Source organism: Falco cherrug, chromosome 15, assembly GCF_023634085.1.
Source record: "Falco cherrug isolate bFalChe1 chromosome 15, bFalChe1.pri, whole genome shotgun sequence".
Taxonomy (NCBI): Eukaryota; Metazoa; Chordata; class Aves; order Falconiformes; family Falconidae; genus Falco; species Falco cherrug.
In genome coordinates this window covers 964,873-985,492 of record NC_073711.1, presented here as the reverse complement: position 1 = coordinate 985,492, position 20,620 = coordinate 964,873, and the positions used below count along the sequence as shown (strand labels likewise).

Genomic DNA, 20,620 nt, shown 5'->3' with positions numbered 1-20,620 from the left:
CCCTGCCCACCTTGGCCTCTGGGGCCTTTCCCACAGGCACTGCTGCTCTCCAGCCACCCGGCCACAGCCACAGCCCCTGGGCAGGGGGCATCAGCCCATCCCCGAGCCGCTGCTCAGCACCTGCCTTTGCTGGACTTCCTGGGGCCCGCAGCAGCCCATGCTTCTGGCCTGGCCAACTCCCTCCCGAGAGCTGCCAAGCCTCCACCACTGCCACTGCCACCCGCAGTGCGGGGGCCTCCCCTGTCCTTGCTGTCATTGTGATTCCTTGCATGCTCCACCTCCAGAGGAAAGGCACTGAAGAGCAACCCATGACCTCCCCAGTAAGCAGCTGTCAGCTGGGCTCAGGATGCTGAGCACCGCCCCCCGCCAAAGCCCAACTCACCGGCCAATGCACCACCCACCCCTGGCACTGGTCACGGAGCCTCCCCTCTCTGCTCAGTCCCGCGGCCAGGGGCAATCCCAGAGAGCCTCAAGCCTGTCTGGCACCACTGGCCCCAGGGAGAGCCCAGCCGGCTCTTCCAGAGCCCTGCTCCTCCAGCATGGCCCTGGGAACGGTGTCCAGGAGCGTTTCTGCCAGCACCTTCCCAGGAACGGACCAGCCTGGAGGGTCTCCTACCGCTCCCCCTTGCCCTTCTGGAAGATGGTTCTGGTGATTGGTCGGGTCACCAGGAGTCTCCCCGCATCAGCAGGCCCTTCTAGAGAGCGGAGTGTGGCTTCACACTGGCACAGCACGGCTCCCTCCAGCCCTTGGATGCTCCTCAGCCACTCAGACATTTGGTAAACGGTTTAATTAATACACTGAAAGGACCACGGCTGACCCGAGCTGGAGCTCACCCACTGCTCTGCTTGGCTGCCAGTCTCTTGTCTCTTTCTTCAGCAATGGTCAGGCGGATACCCTTTCCACGGGGCAGGGAGATCCATGGCTTGTTGCCCTGCAGGAGAGAGAAGCACCACCTCACATCATGAAACACAGGCTCTCCCTCTTTGTGGGGGGAAAGCAGCACAAGCCCCTTAGGAAGGTGCTGAAGGCGTACAGGCCTACATCTGCCCCTTCTGGTCGCGTCCATCAATTACGCACTTCAGCCAAGACAGAAACGCCACCCCCTTCCAACCTGGCAGGAGAGCCCATGGCAGACAGCGAGACAGCAGAGGCATCGCAGGGGAAGGGCGCTCTCAGCCAGAGCAGCTGCCCCGGGCACACCCAGAGCCCAGCGCTGCTCGGCTCCCAGTACTCAGAAGGTTTAGAAAACCACAGGGCTGCTCCTCGGAAACATCCCCATTCCTACACTCATGGATGCTTCCCCTTCCCAGAGCGCTCAGCCCGGAGCAGGCAGAACCACCAGGAGCAGAGCCACAGCTGATGCCAGTGCTGAAGCTTCACCGTGTGGGAAGGCAGCTGCCCACGGACAACACCCACGCCTCTCGGTGTCAGCCAGCAGCCCCCAGCAACGGGAGAGAACCCACGAACCCACCCGCATCGTGTCCGTGCAGGCTTACTTTGCCAATAACGAAGATGTTGGAGAGCCTGGTGGCAAAGCTATTGCCATTGGCATCCTTCACATGAACCACGTCAAATGAGCCAGGGTGTCTCTCCCGGTTGGTGATCACCCCAATACGGCCCAAGTTGGCACCGCCGGTCACCATGCACAGGTTACCTGGGGTGAAGGAAGATGGGCATGACAAGAGCTGGCACCAGGGGATCTGGTGAAGCCCTTCTGCTTGGGCTCTTTGAGGTGCACTGCTTGAGAAGGGCAGGGAGACAGCTGCACTGGCCCCCAGAGCACCTGGTGACACCTGTATCCCACAGGAACCTCATAGAGCCAAACCGCTCTCTGAGCCCAAGGCCTGTACCAAACATTCCCCAACACCGTCTCAGTTGCACGAGCACCAAGGAGGTGCTCCCATACCACTTGTCCCAGCACTGCTCATGGCTCTGCAGCTGAAACCTCCCACAGCAAAGACAGGAATCTCCCTATGGCTGCCCAGAGCCACAGCCCTGTAAGAGCCAAGCTCAAGCAACCTTTCCACCAGCTTCCTGCTTCTATATGGCATCTGCTTGCTCTCAAGATCACTCCAAATCTCTATGCCAAATGCCTCCCACTGCCAGCACATGGCAATGGGAGAAATCCCTGTTCCAGCTGGATATGCCTCAGGGAAACAACCCCTTTCCCAAGGCTGTCACCACTCTATTTCAGAGCAAATATCTGGCATTAGCATTTAACTTCCATAGAGCTCTCCACAGTGGGCAAGTGTTTTACATTGGATGCAGGACGTACCTGTGTCAAACTTTATGAAATCTGTGATCTTGCCTGTCTCCAGGTCAATCTGGACTGTATCATTCACCTTGATGAGGGGGTCTGGATAGCGGATGGTGCGGGCATCATGGGTGACCAGATGAGGGATTCCTTTGGTGCCCACAAAGATCTTCCTTACCTTGCACAGCTTGTACTGCAAACAAAACCCAACACTGCTCAGCTGAGGCAGCAAGCGGCACCACAGACCAGAGGACTATTGTCCCCCAGAGAGCCACCAGCCACAGCAGGCCTCAGACCCCAAGCAAAACACCTAGACACTCCAGGGCTTGCAACAGGAGCCTAGGCAGTGAATTTCCCAGGTCACTGCCCCAGCAATACCAGGGCAGTTTCCTCATTTTGCCCTGAAGCCTGCAGTCAGACAGTGGAGGCAGACGCTGCCTTTCTTCAGGACCTGAGAGAGATCAGTATCCCTCCTCCAGGGCACCCTGGCTTCCCCCTTGCCCTTCACCTCCAACTCCTTCACAGCCACTTTGGGACTCATGGGTCAACACAGAGCGGTAGCCAAAGGCAAAAGCTTATGATGGGGGAGTGAAAAGGCCCCAAACACACATCATACCTGGCTACAGCACAGTCAGCTCTCCCCTCAGCATCACTGTGCTCCTGCACACCCTGCCCTTAGGAAGGACAGGCGAAGGAGAGTGCACTCTCGCAGCTCAGGCACATCACATGCTTGGGTTGGAATATATATGCAGGAGCTGCTCCCCGACAGCCAGGGTAAGAGGGCAGTTTTGTCAACACTTCTACAGCAGACTGGGAAGGAGTTCAAGGCTTTTGCACCACAGGCAGTAAAATGTTTCTGATCCCTGTTAGCCTGTGGAGCCCTATGCTAAGGCTCACCATGCTGCAGCAGAGCCATCCCCACCCAAAGCTCCCTGTGAGGATAACCCAGCCCTTGCCAACAGTGGTTATTCCAAGCACCAGACAATGCACCTGCAGTCATCTGGGAGTTGCTCTCGTGTCACAGATTTCCACCCACCCAAGGCTTCATACCCCAGCCCTGAAGGCTTTTATCTTCTCAAGGGTGGCATAGACACAGCTCTCAAGGAAGACAGCCAAAAGCCCCCATTCAGGAGATACCAAAGAGGAAACACCACCCTGACCAAACCAAACTGCACCCACACTTGCGCCAAGCTGAAGCCCCTACCTTGGCCTCTTCAGCTGTGATGCGGTGAACAGCAAACCGGCCCTTGGTATCATACACCAAGCGGAAATGCTCACCTGTCTTCTCGATGCTGATGACATCTGATTTCAGAGGGAAACAGAACAGCAGATGTTATCAGCTATGTTATCCCACACTGTAACTCAGCACACATTTAAAAAGAACTAGGGACAGCTAAATGCTTCAGGCTTGAATGATGGCTCACACAGGCTCACACCTTTGACTGTGATACAGTGCAAATTAGGAAAAACTGCCACAGGCTGAAGTCTGAACAGCAATTTATGCATATGCAAGCAGGCTGCAGTTATCGGCTACAGATATCTGGCTTTGGTAGTTGTTGCAGTGCACAACTCCAAACTAAAAACTGCTTATATTTATCTTCAATTCCACTGGGAAAACATCTTCCCCTCCCCCAATCGTGCCAGCCCACAAAACATCCCTCCACCAGTGCAACAGAGCGGCCTGGGGTACCTGCCCCCAGTCCTCCCCGCTCACCCATGAAGCCCGCAGGGTAAGTGATGTCTGTGCGGACTTTGCCATCTATCTTGATGAACCTCTGCATGCAAATCTTCTTGACCTCATCTCCTGTCAGGGCATACTTCAGCCTGTTCCGCAGGAAGATGATGAGCGGAAGGCATTCTCTCAGCTTATGAGGGCCTGTCGATGGACGGGGTGCCTGCAAACAGAAGTCTTCTGCTGGATGTTCCAAGCACAGGAGCAGCATTGACGGTCCCCAGGAGAAGAATGCTACCACCCTGTCAGCTCTTGCAGCAGCACCCAAGGACAGCTGCATGGAGCCTAACTGCTAAGCAGGCAGTGATAGGCTGGAGATATCTTTTCTTGCTATTCACAGCGCCCTTTTGCAAAGTCTTGCCAGCCTCACAAGGCACTGCTCCCAGCACAGTACAACCATCTACTAACCCTCCCCCCTGTGAAGGAAAACCACAAGCAGGTTAAAAGAGAGCAGCCAACCACACCACTGCCATATCCCTTGCAAACGGGGGAAACACGGAAGCCGTTTGCAAAGCCCCTAACCGCATGCGTCCCCTTCTCCCGGGAACTGGCCAGCTGCCCCTGCGCACTCCAGAGCGGCATGCCCGAGCAGCGCGGCTGAGCAGTCCCTTGGTTAGACCGCAAAGCCGCCTAGGCCCGCAGACAGCGGGAAAGGCCGCTACCACGGACAGCCCGTCCCCAGCCCCGTCCCCAGCCCCGTCCCCGACTCACGAAGACACCCGTCAGCTTGTCCAGCATCCAGTGCTTGGGCGCAGCCACGCGCTTCAGGTGCTTCTTAGGTCCGCGGGCCTAAGGGGCAGGACAGGACGCGTTACGGGCCGCGGCCAGGCCCGGGTCCCCCCCCGCCCCGCGCCGGGCCCGGCCCGCCCCGGCCCCGCGCCGGTGGGCTCTCTCCCGCGCCCCTCGACGCGGCGGGACAGCGGCAGCCCGCAGCGGACGGTGGATGGCGGCGGATGGCAACGCAGAGCGGCCGCGCCGCTCCCTTACCATAGCTGCGCTCCGCCGGAAAGGGCCGCCGCTTCCGGGCCGCCGCTGATATCCGTGAGCGCGGCGGTTACGCCGCGGGGCGCCTCCTACCGGCCCGGAGGTCCAGCACCGCCCAGTGCTGGGGCTGACGGGGTGCGTGCGCCCTCCCCGCGGGACAGGCCCGGCGCTCCCCGCGGTGCCCTACTAACGTGCTGCCCACGGGAGGTGAGGGGGGGCGGGCATCAGACAGGTGGGGTGGCCCCGTCGAGGCCGCTTGCAGGGGGGAAGGGACGGGGCGCCCCGCTTCCAGCAGCGGGCGGCTGTCCCGGTGCCGGGAGGGGAACGGAGGCGGAGGGCGGGGGACCGGATCCCTCCCGGCCCTGCCGGTGCCGTGGGACAGCCCCCCACGTTGTGCTCCAGCGGTTTGGGGGAGGTGTGAGAGGGGCGGGGGTGGCGCGCGCATAGACACCCCCTCCGGGTCGCAGGGGCTCGGAGACTCCGGGTACCCCAGCTGCTCCGGGAGCCGAGCCCGGGATATGCGTGCCAGGCCACCGCCCGCCCCTCGCCCACGGATCCGCCCCGGGGTGGAGCTGGGACCCCACGCAGACCCTCGAACCTGACTCCGGGCCTGAGCGCCCGCTCTCGAAGGCTGCTCGGGGGCCAGCTGTGCCCGGCTGGGCTCCCCGAGTAGGCTGGCGTGTGCCCCCGCGTGGAGCGCCCCCCGCAGCATCACTCCCGCAGCGGGGCGCAGGCGGGAACAGAGGTGCCATCCTCGGGGGTGACATGGCGGGGACACTGCAGATGGCACCTCTGGCGCCACCATAAAGCCGGGAGGAGGCACGGAGGCTGTGGGGGCAAAGCCTCCTCAACCCCGGATGGGCCATTTTCCACGGGGTCCCCCGGCAGAGATGGACCGCCCTTTGTCCCCACGTCCAACGCTGAGGTGAACAGGGAAGGGGGCAGAGGGTCCTTCCAGATTTTATGAAGACAGCAGCTTGAGACCTCTGCCTAGGCGGCTTCGCGTTGGGGCGGGCCACCCCTCCTCCAGCCCCGAGGTCGAGAGTCCCCAGCCTGCCCGCAGCGCCGGCCCTCGGCCCCGGTGGGGCAGCCGGGGCGATCCCCGCGCCCAGCGGCACCGACGGCGAGTCTCCCGCTGGAGCGACGCAGAAGGCCTCCCCCCTCCCCAAGCGCCCTCCAGCCTCAGCAGCCGGCGTGCGGGGAAGATGAACTCGTGATGGGCGAGCCAGGGCTCTGGTAGCTCGTCCGCTCTGTAGAGGCCAAGCTCCAGCACCAATGCCCTGAGCACCTCCTCGTCCACCGGGTCCGAGTTGATGATGCCGGGGCCGGCGGTGGCGGGGGGACGACCCCCCGTGCCCCGCAGCTGCATCGGCTGGCCCCAGCTGGGCGGCGAGCCGGACTGCTTGGGGCAGCGCCCCCCCGCCCCCCCCCCCCCCCCGCGGTGCAGTGCTTGCTGTTGAGTTTCTGAAGGGGCACGCTGGCCAAGAGATGGACACCCGCCCGCAGGACCACGGGGGCCGGCGGAGCCCCCCCAGCAGCGGCCGGCAGCTCCTCGGCCCCGGTGCCGGACGGGTAGCGCAGGGTCGCCGCCACCTCGCGGTCCTTCGTGCTCCGGGGGGCGGCCCGCAGGGAGTCCATCTCCTCCGGGGCCTGCGGGGACACGGCAGCGCTCAGCGGGGCGCGAGCGCCCGGCCCCCCCGCCCTGGACGGTTGAACGTGTCCGACGGGGTCCCCAGCCGGGGTGGGAGGCTGGCGCGGGGCGGGGAGCGGCGCCCCGGCTCCCCCAGCGCTTACCTGGGCTCGGCCTCACGCCCCGCACCGCCCGGGCCGCCGGCGCCGCTGGGAAGGGCGAAGCAGACCGAGGCCAGTGGGCAGCCTGGGAGGGATGAGACGGGGCGGGACGGCTCCCGGGGCGGTACCAGCACCGCCTGCCCCTCCTGTGCCCGGCCGGACCCCCGTGCACCCCGCTTCCAGGCTCAGTCCTTCCGTGTCGTCCCAGTTCAGGCTGGGACCTCTCACGCTTCCCCCATCCAGCCTGGACACCCCTAACCCCCACATGTTCTCCCCCTTGCCCTCCAACATCTTGGGCGGGAACCCCCATGTGCCCCCTGTCCAGGCTGTGCCCCCTGTCCAGGCTGGGGTCACACTTGTAATACCTATCTAGGGTGGGGGGCAAGAAGGGGGTTCAGTTGGTGCCAGGGCTGACAAGGGTGACATATGTGGGCTAGTGCCCTCAGCCAGCTGCAGGGGAGATTTGGGTGTGATGGGGCCAGCTGAGGGGGCACTGCCTGTACCCCCCAAACCTTTGTCCCACCCTTTGCAGTTTTCTTGGTTTGCGCCAAGCTGAGCTCCAGTTGCCTCTCTGCTTTCAGGGCTGTGGATGGAGACAGTGCAGGGGGTGCTTTACCCCCTTGCCTCCGCTTCCCCAGCTGTCTGTGGGTGGCCAACCTTCCTGGTTTGGGGTGCCGTGTCCCTGCAGTCCCATCCCCAAGTACAGTTCTCCCTGCACCACAGCTAAACCCCATTTAATGCCACAATGCATGACACTTGGGCTTTTTCCTATTTATTTGTTTTCCCAGTTGTGTTCCCGAAGCAGTGCCTGTGCTGAAGCACCTATGCCTGGTGCAGGGACAGAGCCCGTGTGGCCCTCAGGTGGGTCGGAGGGAGGAGCCAGCCAGCTTCTCTGCTCTCTCATACCTCACTTTTCTCCTGGCTGAACTGTCTCCAGGGCTGACATCTCCCCCAGACACCGACAGCCTTTGCTGTGCCAGTGGCAGTGCCAGCCTCCTGCCAGCTGTCACCAAACAAGGCCAGTCTTCCGCCACCCCATCACAGCAGGTGTGGGGGGCACATGGGGGGGCAGCAGGGAGGGGGTCGGGAGTCACTGTGGGGACACCGGAGCTACATCCAGCTGAAATCCCCCCATGCTGGATTTCCTGTTGTTTGGATTGGCAGTGAAAAGCAAGAGATCAAAACAAAGCCAGACCAGGCTGGGAGTCCCTTCATCTTGCTATTTATTCCAGCATAATCTATTAAAGCAACAGGAAATATACTTTCCCACAGTGACTAGACATCTTTAAAAAGAAACAGCACAAGAAAGCTCTGCGGGCCAGGCAAAGGAGGAGACAAGGTACTGGGAGAGATCTGCCCCAGGTACCTGCCTCCTCGCTGAGAGGTTGAGTAGCAGCTCTCAGGGGGTGCTGGGATATCTGGAGGTTCATCTGAGACCTGGGACAGGAACTGCCCCCCTGCCCTGCATCTCCCTTGACATTCTGGCTAGCGTGCCTGGGGTCTGGCCCCTCTGCACAGGATTTCAGGAGCCCACCCATCACCCTGGGTGGTGGTCTGTGCTGCCTTACGTGATGGGGCTTAGAAGGGACAGTCACAAACGTGACTGTTAGATCTTTGCTTTCCAGCACTGGCTGGACCTCTGCTGAACACGTGAAGTACTGTGGAAAAGAGCACTGGCAAGCCAGGGTAGGCTCCAGAAGAAAGGAAAGGGCAGGAAGAGTATTTCAGATACTTTATTTTTTTAAAAAAATCCCAGTTAGAAGCACAATGGCTGTGCCTTTCTGTGACTGTGAGGCACAGCCCATGTCTCAGGCCCTGGATGGTCCTCAGCACTGCTCCCCAGGTGGGCAGCTCAGAGGCTGTGCTCCTGCCAGAAAGCCAATGTGGCACTGGGCTCCAGCTGGGGAAGGTTCACAGCTCCAAGAAGTCCCTCTCTTAAAAAACATTTAAAACCAGTTGTGAGAATAAACTCTGTGGTGTTAAGACGAAGGAGCAAGGGAGGCTCTGCTGCCACTGGAAGGCTGTGGCTGAAGGGCCCACGCTCCTGCCTGGGTAAAGCCACGGTGCTTGTGGTGCGCAGCAGCTTTTCTTCTTGAAAAAAATCAACCAACCAACAGTAATTTCTTCCAAATTTCCCCTGCAGCCACAAGATTCACCAGCTGCTCACATAAACACACTGTCTTCCCCACCGGAAATGCTCTTGTGGAAACCTGAGCCTTTCTTCTCCACTAAACAACATGCTTCAGATTCCCTGCAAATAAAAGGAGGCAGAAAAGGATATTTCCACTGATACTTCAGCCTGACGGCCTGGTTGGGGCAGGGGTGCCACCCACTTGCCTGATGGATCACACAGTGATACAGGAATGCCAGCCTCGGTGCAGACCTGGATCCCTGCTGGCCCCTCACTCCTTTCGCAGAGGTTGTGAAAAAGACTTTGGGAACTACCAAAGGGAGATCCTGCCACCACTTCCGTCTCCTGCAGGCTGATCACTGATTTAGGATTCATGGGCAAGCACCAGAAAGGCACGTGTTCCCTGCTGCCTCATCCTTCCTCCAGGCTAGATGCACTGCCAGGAATGCACACCATAGATGCCTGCCTTGCAGCTCTGGAGAGATGCTCTTCCTCTCCTCCTCTCCACCCTAGTGCCATGGGAACTGGTCCCAAGGACAGTACACATGTTCCTGCCAAAAGCAGACCAGGGTCTCACCTTAGGCTTGAAATAAAAAAATTTTAAAAATTTAAAAAAATTAAAAAATTTAAAAAATAAAATTTTAAAAAAGAGTAGCTGCGGTTTTGTGGGACCCCAGGCAAAGCACTGGGCAGTCAACCCTCAATTCTGGAGCAGCTAAGTGTGCTAAAGAGAGCCTGCAGGCTGGGCTGGCGGTCCCTGTCCTCTTCCTGCTGCCTCCCACCCATAGTTTCCCTTTAAACACGGTGGTTCACATCCCAAGCAGATGATGATGACTTTTCCTGCATGCTGGGGGACTGGATGCTCTACACTTACATGAGCTGCAGCTGGGGCCACAGATGCTGGAGAATCAGGGGATGGAAAGCCCAGCAGGCAGCAAAGCAGCGCTGGGAGTCAACAGTTAAGAGCAGGAGCCACAGCTCTACTGGTGTCAGCCTGTTCAGCACCCAGCAGGCCTGTTCTCCCAGCACTGGTGGTGCCACACACCTCTGTGCAGCCTGGGGTAGGGGCTGCAATTCTGCCTTGCTCCATCTGTCGCCGTTTCACTGCCAAGGAGGATGGACCCTTCTCGCCCCACTCGCTCCTGTTGCCTCCAGCATGGCCGCGGCAAGCCCAGTGGAAAACTCACTGCAGGGAAAACCAGTCCTGGAAAGCACTGGGCTCTTGGACCAGCTTCTGTGGTGGCTGTGGAGTGAGGAACAGGGTTTCTCTGCTCTCCCCTCTGCCACGGGTGTGAGTTTTCCTCTCAGCAGGTGGTGTGACAGAGGGAATCTCGCTACCCAGCCCCTGAGCTTCCTGCTCCATTTCAGCCACACGTGATGCTGGCTGGGAAGCCTTTGGGTGCTCACCCACAGGTCTGGATGTGCATGGGAGGTATCCTGGCCACTGCGCAGGAAAACGCAACATTGCCTGGGACTAGTAGAGCACTGAATGCAGGGCTGACCAAACTTGGGGTCTCAGACCCCTTCCCAAGCAGACAAGCAGCCCATCCGCACCACTGACCACGCTCAAGCCACCTGGTCTTCAAGTACACATCTGGCTTCTTTGACAAGTACTATCAGGAAAGACAAAGATGTCTGGGATCCACCTGTCTCCCTCCCTCCCCTAGAAATCCACAGCTACTAAAACCATTTCCTTCCACAAACATGGAAGGTTTCCTAGGCACAAAATATACGTCCTCATCAGATGCAGTGCTTGCAGCAGCTGTGACATTGCAGTTCCTTCAGGAATGTGCTCAGCTCCCAGGGGCAGTGGCTGTGAGCTGAGCTGCAAGTGTCACTCGAGGGTGTGGAGGTGCCATCCAGGCAGAATACAGCCTGCAGTGCCCTGCTCCCAATGCTCAGGGGCCCTGGTCCTTCTCCTAAGTCTGATGTTGAAGAAAGGACACTAAGGAGGGCATGAATTTCCAAGCCTTTTTGCTCCTGAGACAGTCTGTTGAGGTCTGACAGCAGAAGAGAGGGGTTCTAGTTAAGCTGCAGTTGGGAGATTGTAAGTCAAGCATCTGTAGGGAACAGGGTTTATAACTGCCTCATGCCCCACACAGCATTTCTAAATATGACAGTAAAGAAGACTTATCTTTTCTGACATGACAGCAAAGGAAACAAAAATTATCATGTGTAGCAGAGAAAAGGAGTGGGGGAGCTATATGTAACAAAGTGCAGCAGTTGTGATCAGGTGTTGGACCAAACATTCCCAAAGTGTTTCAACAGACCCACACTGAAGTCACCTGTCTCCAAAGGATGGGCACAAATCAGTTCTGCAGGTTTGCACCTCCTAGGAGGCAGCGGTCCCTCGAACAGGCTGGGGTACAACTGCCTGAACGTGACCCAGGTGCAGCTGGTAGTGTGCCATGTTACAAGCCCATTTCAGCAAGCATGGCGTCTAACCACTTGCCTGTTGTTCATCTCTCAATAAGTCACTACAACACATTGTTGCTTCCATTGAGTTGAAGTACTCTCTTGGGAGTAAAGGATGGGAACATTGCTCCAGAGCAAAGCACCGTCTCAGAGAAAACACTTTCACTAGGGCTGACTCTGTGCCAGAGATATTTCTGCATTGCAGGGTTCACTCTAACTGACAAGCTCCAACCAAACTTGCACGTAGGAGGATGTGAGTTTATGGCATAAACATGCAGAACTTGGACTTCTGATGAAACAAGTGGCAATTTAAACCAAAGAGGCAGAGGGGGGCAAAATACTCTGTCAGGCTTTTAACAGGTGATGAGTGTACGCATGGCAAGTGATAGCTCCCCAAGCTGTGGTAATGGGATTATCAGCAACTGGGAAGCATGCCTAGGAGTCAGCACTGGACTGGGGAAAAACACTGCTGGGGAACTGAAAAGCTGGTCATGGTGCAAGGGAAGAGGTAAGTATGTAAGCTCTCCTCTCCTGAGCTCAGACACTGTGGTACAAAAAGGAATGAAAACCATGCATCAGAAGCAGCTGGAACATATTCCCCTGAAAACATCTGCCTCTCATTCAGCCCTACACAGTCTCCAGGTCTTCCTGCACCCAAACATCAAACCCCAGCTCAGGCAGTCCACTAAGAGATTTCTCTCTTACTGACAAGGTTAAGCCATGGTACCATCGCTGTATCCAGGCTGAGACCTGGGCTCACACGCCCAGCTTTTTCGGTCTAGCTGTATGTAGTTAGCTGCCCTCCTCTGCAGGAAGCCTCTGTATGGGCATGTCTGAGGCTGATGACACTCACAACCACATCCAGAATTCATTTCATCTCATCAAATGAATCACAGAAGGGTTTGGGTTGGGATGGACCTTTGAAGACCATCTAGTTCAACTCTCCGGCCACCGGCAGGGACATCTCGCACTACATGAAGCTGCTAAAACCCCCCCCGCCCCCAGCCTGACCTTCAGCAGTCCCAGGGATGGAGCATCCACAGCTTCTCTGGGCAACCTGCTCCAGTCCCTCAGCCCCCTCATCGAAAAACGTTTCTTCCCTATGTCCAAGCTGAATTGCCCTCCTTCAGGTCAGAACTGTCGCCCTTGTCCTGTCGCTACAGGCCTGGTAAAAAGTCTCTCTCGGCCCTTCTTCAGATGTTGAAACGCCGCAGCAAGGTCTCCCCGTGGAGCCTTCTCCAGGCTGAGCAACCCCGGATCTCTCAGCCTCTCCTCCTAGCAGGGGGGTTCCAGCCCTCGGACCATTTCTGTGGCCGCCTCTGGCCCCGCTCCAACAGGTCCGTGTCCTCCTTGCGCTGGGGACCCCAGAGCTGGGTGCAGTGCTCCCGGGGGTCTCACCAGAGCAGAGCAGAGAAGGAGAATCCCCTTCCTCGACCTGTTGGCCACACTGCTGGTGATGCACCCAAGACAAAGCTTTCTAGGCTGCAAGATCACATTGTTGGTTCACATCTGTTTTTTCATCCATTGTCTCCCTGAGTCCCTCTCCGCAGGGCTGCTCCCAACCCACTCATCCCCCAGCCTGTATTGATACTGCGGGTCACCCTGACCCAGGTGCAGGACCTTGCACTTGGCCTTGTTGAACTTCATGATGTTCACATGGGGCCAGTCCTCCAGCCTGTCTCAGTCTCTTGGGAAGGCATCCCTTCCCTGCAGCGTATCAACTGACCATTCAGCTCGGTGTTATCTGCAGACCTGCTGAGGGTGTAGTCAATCCCACTGTCTTGTCATTAATAAGGATACTGAACAATATCAGTCCCAGTGCAGACCCCTGAGAGAACACCACTCATTACTCATTTTTACTTGGACATTGAGCTACTGACTACAATTCTTCGGATGCGCCCATCCAGCTGATTCCTTATCCATCTAACACTCCATCCATCAAATCCCTGTCTCTCCAGTTTAGAGACAAGGATGTTGTGTGTGACCAGTCAAGAGCCTTATGGAAGTCCAGGTAGATGACATCAGTTGCTCTTCCCTTATACACCAATGCAGTCGCTCCAGGAGTCACCAAATGAGTCAGGCACGACTGGCCTTTTGTGAAATCATGTTAGCAGTCTCTAATCACCTCCCTGTCATCCAAATGCCTTGAGATAGCTTCCAGGAGGATCAGCTAAATGATCTTACAAGGTACAGAGGTGAGGCTGACTGGCTGGTAGTTCCCAGGGTCATCCTTTTTACCATTTTTAAAAATAGGCATGACGCTTCCCTTTCTCCAGTCACTGGGAACTTCACCTGATTGTCATGATTTTTCAAATATGATGATGATGATCATATTTTTCAAGTATAGCCTTAACACAAGAAGGGGTTCTTCAGACACACGAGCAGTAAGCAGAAGCCCAGGGAAGACACAGGCCCATTGGTAACATGGGCAGGGAAACCAATGACTAAGAATGCTGACAAGACAGAGGTTCTCAATACCTTCTCTACCTGTCTTTACCAGCACAGCTGGATCCCAGATCATAGGAACATCTACAATGCACGTGTCCACTCACCAGCAGTGTTGGGTGGTCCGTGACCTCTTGCAAAGGTTCAACCAACATAAATCTATGTTAAAAGAAGTGTCTGACGTTGTTTGCAAGGCCACTGTCCACAATATTTGAAAAGTTGTGGAGATCAGGGGATATCCCCGATTACAGGAAGAGGGCAACTGTCACACCCAACTTACAAGGAGGGCCCAAAACAGGACCCAGAAAACTAGAGGCACATTAGTCTTACTTCAATCCCTGGAAAAGTCACAGAACAAGTCCTCCTAGAAACTATGAGCAGCCTAAAATCAAATTAAGCAGGTGATTAGGAAAAGCGAGCATGGATTTATCAAAGGCAAAGCATGACAGGGTGATCTGGTCATCTTCTACAACAAAATAACATCTTTTGTTGCCATGGGGGAGAGCAGAGGATGTTGTTTACCTGGATTTCAGCAAAGCATTTGACACTTGTTTCCCACAGCCTCCTCCTGGAAAAACTGGCAAGATACAGATTGGACAGGTGGTCTGCAAAGTGGGTAGGGAGGGAACTGGCTCACAGGCAGCACGCAGAGGGTGGTGATCAGTAGTTTTTACTCAGGCTGGCAGCCTGTCACAAGTGGGGTCCCCCAGGGATCAATACTGAGCCCCACACTGTTCACCATCTTCATAAATGATCTGGAGGATGGGACTGAAAGCAACCTCACCAAGTTTGCTGCTGACACCAAACTGGCTGCTGAGGTGGACACGTCAGAAGGGAGAGCAATCTTACAAAGACCCAGACAAGCTGGAAGAGTGGGCTAACAAGAACAGTATGAAGTTTAACAAAGACAAGGGCAAGGTCCCACACCTGGGACAAAATAACCAAAGAGCCTAGTTCAGGCTACGATCTGCGTGGCTGGGGAGCAGTCTTGCTGAAAGGGGCCTGGGGTCCTGGTGGACAGCAAGCTGAACATGATCCAGCAGCATGCTGCTGCAGCAATGAAGGCAAGTTGGATCCTGGGCTACATTTGCAGGGACTTTACTAACAGAGACAGAGACGGGATCAACTCACACGGTGCTTGTCAGCCGCACCTAGAGCGCTGTGTCCAGTCCTGGTCCTCACAAATCAAAAGAGACATGGACAGACTGGAGAAGGTCCAAAGGAGGGCCATGAAGATGATCACAGGGCTGGAGAACCTGACCTATGAGGAAAGACTGATGGAGCTGGGCCTCTTCTGCCTGGAGAAGAAAAGGCTCAGGGGGACCTCATCACAGTATTCCAGTACTTGAAGGGCAGCTACAGAGAGGAGAGAGGTTCTCTCTTCACAAGGAGTCACATGGAGAGGTCAAGGGGCAATGGGTATGAGTCACACCAGGAGGGGTTTCACCTCATTATAGGAAAGAAATTTTTTACAGTGGGAACAATCAATCACTGGAATAACCTTCTCAGGGATGTGGTAGAGTCCCTACCGCTAGAGGTTTTCAAGATGCAACTTGACAGGGGGTTAGATAATCTCATCTAGGCTCCCTTTCCCACAAAAGGTTGGACCAAATGATCTTTAACATCCCTTACAACCTGGGCTGTTCTATGATTCTAACAAGGATGAGGCCTTGTGCTCCTCTGCCCAGCCAGAGGAAAGGCAATGGCCACTTTTGCTGACAGGGACCCACAGCTCTAGGCTGATGTGCTACTAACATTGAGAATCCCAAGTGAAGCAGGAAATGGATGATGTTGTACGCAATGAGCAGTCAAGTGAATGTGGTTCATCTTTCTAGTCAGCAAGAAGGACTCCAACAAGCTTTCCTGAAGTCTTCTCTAAAAAGACCTGTAAGCCTGAAGCAGGAGCTTTGGCTTGGACAACTCACCTTTGATAGTGTTAAGAATTTCTTGAATTCTCTGTGGTTCGTTGCGGTCTGGTCTGCAGCTCGGTGTGATCTCCAGCACATAATCAGGACCATACTCTGTGAAGAACTGCAGGAAAGAGGAGAGGAGAGTCAGCAGAGAGGTCTCTGGCTGGCTGAGGCTGGAGTGAGGGCTCCCCATGAGTACCTGTTTGTAAAAAGGCAAAAACCTTTCCTCCGTCTGACAGGTACATGTAGCTTAACTACATGAAAGAGGTGCTTCTGCAGTGTCTGTGCACACCTGAAGTTTACAGCTGCTGCCAATTCAAGAGCTTGGGAAGCAGAGCTCAGCGGTGCACATAACAGCAGTCAAATGTCTATCCCAATGTTTTATTTGGGAAAGCTGTTGACACTAATTTCACACATGGTTACCTGCAAACCAGATTTTTTAATGAACAAAATTCAAGTGCTGCCTATCAGATATCCTTCCTTTCATCTCCCTGCCCCACGTTGCAGAGCACTGCATTGATGTGACTGAAACACCTGGAAAGAGCAAAATTAGTGTGCTTCAACATTAATAATGTGTCTTTCCTGGCTGAGTGCTCCAGGTATGCAGCTGAGTCTGAATGAGAAAATCTGCAGCACATGGCCTCTACATGGTAACACAGAATCACAAATTATTGCCAGCAGTTTTGTTTCACAAGCACACAGTGCTGAGCAAAGCAGCAGGCACACCAGGGTTAAAAATTCAGCACTGAAGTTGCAACAGGTTCTTTTGCTGCCCCCCCGGAAAGCTTCACCCCATGGAGAGCTAGTCCAGACTTAAAAGATACTGTACCAAAGACAGGGAAATTCACAGCATTACAGTCTCCCAATTATTAATGATCCAAAGGGCTGGGGTTTTCTTTCAGGGTGAGATTGGAGGTGGCAGATATTGCATCCCAGCACTGACACCTCTGCACTAGCAGGGGCAACGAGGGCTTCTCCAAACAGACCTCAGCATGCTAGGACTGATGAGGAAATTAAATAGCTCCTGAATGCTGCAGGTTACAGTCCAGCATTTGAAAGCAAACCTGAAATCACACCGAGTTTACCACCCTGTGAATCACAGCGTTAAGGAGCTGCCCACTCTTTAAGCACATAAGCTATTTACACAGAATGGGCAAGGCAGCTGGGTCAGGACAGGCAACATGCTGTCTGCCCAACTTTTTTGTGGGCCAACACAATATTCCACTAAAAAGAGTGTAAAAGGCAGATTTTGACAGCTGCATTGTCTCATTTGTGCAGTGCTCAATTACTGTAGACCCAGCCAACTGATTTAAAAAATGGGGAAGTATTTCCTTTTTAAGCAAGTCAGGGTTTTGATCTATGCTTTCAATGCTGTGAGAATGAGATCTCATTTGTCCCCCAAACCAATGTGGGGCAGCAGGAAGCAGGAAGTACATTGTGGCTGCTCTTAGCTCATTAAAAAACTACCATGACTATTCAGAGCAGAGATGGACCCAGGACCAGCCTGAATTAAGAGCCTTATCCAGTGGTATCATGCAGCATGGGAGCACATGTTTAGCTAATTAGCAGGCTAACCCTTTTTCTTCCAAGCTTCTCCATGGCCAGCCCAAGGACTGATGTCTGTTTTTCAAGGAGACTACTTTCACAGTTTTCTCAAGTAGTCTCCTTGATAGCTAAACATTTTCCTTTCTTCACCTCTGCCCAGAGACTGCTTTGGAAAGCCCCAGCTGAAATACAGACATGAGAGAACACTGACATCTTTCCTTCTTAGAAAGCCTGCAAATGGCTGGAGCAGAAGCAACCAACATGTTTTGGGAAGTCCTCACTGAGAGCTGATGCCTCCAGTCAACTTTTTTGCTCTTATGGTGTGACGAAGAGACAGCTACTCCCAGAGCACACAGGTTCTACTGGCAAAGCCCACTGAACTCCACAAACCAAGCAAGCGGCCTTATTTGCAGGAAAAAAGGGAAATGCACATAAAATCTGGACTGCAGCATCTGTGAAAGAGCACAAGGAAAACGCACACCTCTCAGTAACTCGTCTCAGCTGCACAACCTGCTGATTACACAAGTGGCACAGCGGATTTTGTACTGTGGGTCTAGCACATCCAGCCTAGGAAACAACGAGGCACAGTTAAATCCTATTGAAGGCATCATTTTGTACTTCCTTCACCAATACAGCTTCATGCAACTGTTTTTCAAAGTCTATGTTAAACGGCAAAAATACCTGGGTTTTTGCACTGATGTAGTTTGTAACAGTTGGGAAGCTTTAGGTATTAAATAACTAAAATCCTGTAGAGCTGCTCCATGCAGTGGGCCACCCAGTACGGGTTGCAGAGCACTGTCACGCAGAAGAGCTTGGGGCCAGCAAGGTTTTACACCATCCACCGGAAAGCAGGTCAGTAGGGCAAGCCTGGTAAACCTTGAACTGGCTTATCCAAGAGCTCTGATGCAGGTGCTCTGAAGCAAACAGCCCCAGCTGTTCAACACCTTCCTACCCCTCCACAGCAGGTTCCTGTGCAGGTGGCAGCAGAAAATACATGTCCAGCCAACCCAGGTCACAGACCAAGACACAAGGGCTGAGACGCAACCTGGCAGGGCACAGGGGCAGCGGCAGGAGCCCCTGCTCCCTATCTGCTGCCTTGTTCCAGTGGCAGGGTGGCTAGGGAGGTAAGGACAGGACCACTTCTCCTTGCAGCAGCTAGAAGTGCTTATTGTCTCTGAGGAAGCACTAACAAAAGAAATTACTTCAACCACTCATCAACTGACAAAAGCAACAAGCAGCACCTGGGAATCAGCTGAGTTTTGACCCACCACAGGGACCCAGAGAGGCAAATCCACCCAAACTAACCAATAACTTTGATTTTCACTTTGAGGTGGGAGGCCTAAGCCTCAGTATTTCTGAAGACAGTATAAACAAGTCATTTGTACAAGCACCTTGTACCCACGCTCTTGCTGCCTGGAGGGGATACAAAAGGCGGTTTTCAGTGCTCCAGGAAAGACTTTCTGTTTCTATATCTCTCATAACAAGGAGGATGTTACAAGCAGGCAAGCTCATGCTTCAGCAACACAAAATGCCACGCTACTCATTCATCCGTTTATTTGTGGCAGGGGAAAATGTATCTTTTTCATCCCTGCAAAAACCCTGTCATTTTCAGCAATGAAAAAAACCAGCATTGAGAACCAAGACTCACAAAGAAAGCTAAAAATCCCCTCCTTATTCAGCAGCTCACCTGGAAACTTACAATTGCTCCCTTCTAAAACACAGGCCTGCCAAAACTGAGAGAATCACAAATGTCCAATGCACAATCCTGAAGCCCTGAGCAGGCCAAAAGGAGATGAAGTTTGAACCAGAGGGAGGCATACCTGGAACTGCAAATGTCTTCCCTCCCATCAGCAGGTGTCCCAGAGAAAGGAGCAGTGCACGACCACCAAGTGCTTTGGTGGTCTGAAAGAGGATGGGCGTAATGGTTCAGGAGATGAGAACATGGAACGACTGAAGGGAAAGAAGTGTTGGAGGAAGAAAAGAGTAGGCATAGAGGCCAGGAAAAAAAAGGTGAGAAATGGAGAAAGGAAAAGGTAAAGAGGAGAAAGAAAAAAAAAAAAAGAAAGAAAAAAAAAGGCTAAAACAATAATGTTCTTAAAGGGGAAGGATATTTTCTCCTGAATAATGCCAGATCTGACAAAAGTACTATGTCAACAGCAAAAAAATTGGGCATCTTATATAACACTAACTTCCGTCACTGATTTTAGTACAAACAGTTCATGGGTGGACACTGCTGCAGAGGGACCATGACCCACTGCACCATTAGCACTGGATGTTCAAAGAAATTCTATGTTGGTCCTTCCAGACATCCTAAGACTATTTAAACACCATTACAGTTTAGTCTCAGTCAGATGCTTTGTGAATCTCAAGACCACAGCTGTGCTGTTTTCAAGCCCTTCTCTACAAACTCATGAACAAAAAAGAATGACCAAAAGACCTCCATGCTTCTGAATCCTGACTTTCTTTCATAGTGACTTGATTCCAAGACCTGGAGCTGTAAAGAACAACCCCAAACCCCTCAATGGTGGAAGAGAAGCAAAGAGCTGAATGTAACTGGGTAGAATTTGGTCCATCATCACCAAAAAAACATGCCAAACCTGGCTGATGGAAAGAAATGCATTAAGAGCAGCACAACTCAGCCGCTTCACAGCAAGGTGCTTCAGCAATGCTCTGTCCCAGGCAACACTCTCTCACAAGTTTCCTTGTGAGGTGAGCAGAGCCCTGGGGTTGTACAGCAGGAAAGCTGTGCCTAGACTGCCTTCAAGCTGCTCACAGTCAGGAGCTTGCACTGGTCTCACCAAGCTGACTGGTCTGACAGCTCAATTTTCAGGTTTCATGTTAATCAGAATGGGAATTCCTATTTAAAGCAAAGCAAACACAAAATTATGAAGTACCAACCTTTGATTCTGTGCACAGGCACTACTAAGCTATTAAACCATTAGTGTTTTTTTGCCAAAAGCAGCAAAAAAACCCCTGGAAATCTGACAAAGAGACATCAGCCCTATGCGTGCACAAATACATACATACACATATACAAAAAGCACATGCTGTTTCCCCTTCAGATTATCGCACAGCTGTGTAAATATTTCATACCCACTAGCTTCCAAACCAGTTGTCTTCCTTCATGACTTTTCTTCCTGCCAAATCTGCTTCTACCACTTCACCTTAAATATGCTGCCCCATCCCAATAGCACAATGCAGGCAGCCTGGAGCACCTCGTGGAGAGATTATAGAGGGTGAAGTATACTGATTAGCTGGACTCTAAAAAGACACAAAACCAGTCAGCTGTAGCTTCTTTGGGAGTTCCTGTTAAGAATCTCTGCAGGATTAATGCAAGATGACGTTATCTCATTCTTTATCACAGAAAAGGGGCTACCCCACAAAGTGCTAGTCTGAAACTTGCACCAGCGGC

At 53.9% G+C, this 20,620-nt stretch overlaps 2 protein-coding genes and 1 long non-coding RNA gene across 4 annotated transcripts in view; 1 reads left to right on the top strand and 2 right to left on the bottom strand.

Moving 5' to 3' along the window:
- Nucleotides 1-773: 773 nt before the first annotated feature.
- RPS4X (ribosomal protein S4 X-linked) lies at nucleotides 774-5,109 on the bottom strand. Its single transcript, XM_055727672.1, has 7 exons — nucleotides 4,975-5,109; nucleotides 4,699-4,776; nucleotides 3,970-4,150; nucleotides 3,460-3,557; nucleotides 2,277-2,448; nucleotides 1,498-1,655; nucleotides 774-932 (listed from the first exon to the last, which is right to left on the bottom strand). Exons 1-7 carry the CDS (start codon nucleotides 4,975-4,977, stop codon nucleotides 831-833), a joined length of 792 nt encoding a protein of 263 aa, XP_055583647.1. The 5' UTR covers nucleotides 4,978-5,109; the 3' UTR covers nucleotides 774-830.
- Nucleotides 5,070-9,040, top strand: LOC129737429 (uncharacterized). Its single transcript, XR_008735282.1, has 3 exons — nucleotides 5,070-5,178; nucleotides 7,551-7,623; nucleotides 8,906-9,040. It is a non-coding gene; the product is annotated as an uncharacterized LOC129737429 (long non-coding RNA).
- HDAC8 (histone deacetylase 8) overlaps nucleotides 8,480-20,620 on the bottom strand; it is a 38,325-nt gene continuing 26,184 nt past the window's right edge. For both annotated transcript variants that reach the window (XM_055727668.1, XM_055727669.1), the window contains exons 10-11: nucleotides 15,679-15,784; nucleotides 8,480-9,013 (exon numbers count right to left, since the gene is read on the bottom strand). In XM_055727668.1, the coding sequence (XP_055583643.1) occupies nucleotides 8,991-9,013; nucleotides 15,679-15,784 (129 nt within the window). In that variant the 3' untranslated portion in view covers nucleotides 8,480-8,990. The remainder of the gene's footprint in view (nucleotides 9,014-15,678; nucleotides 15,785-20,620) is intronic.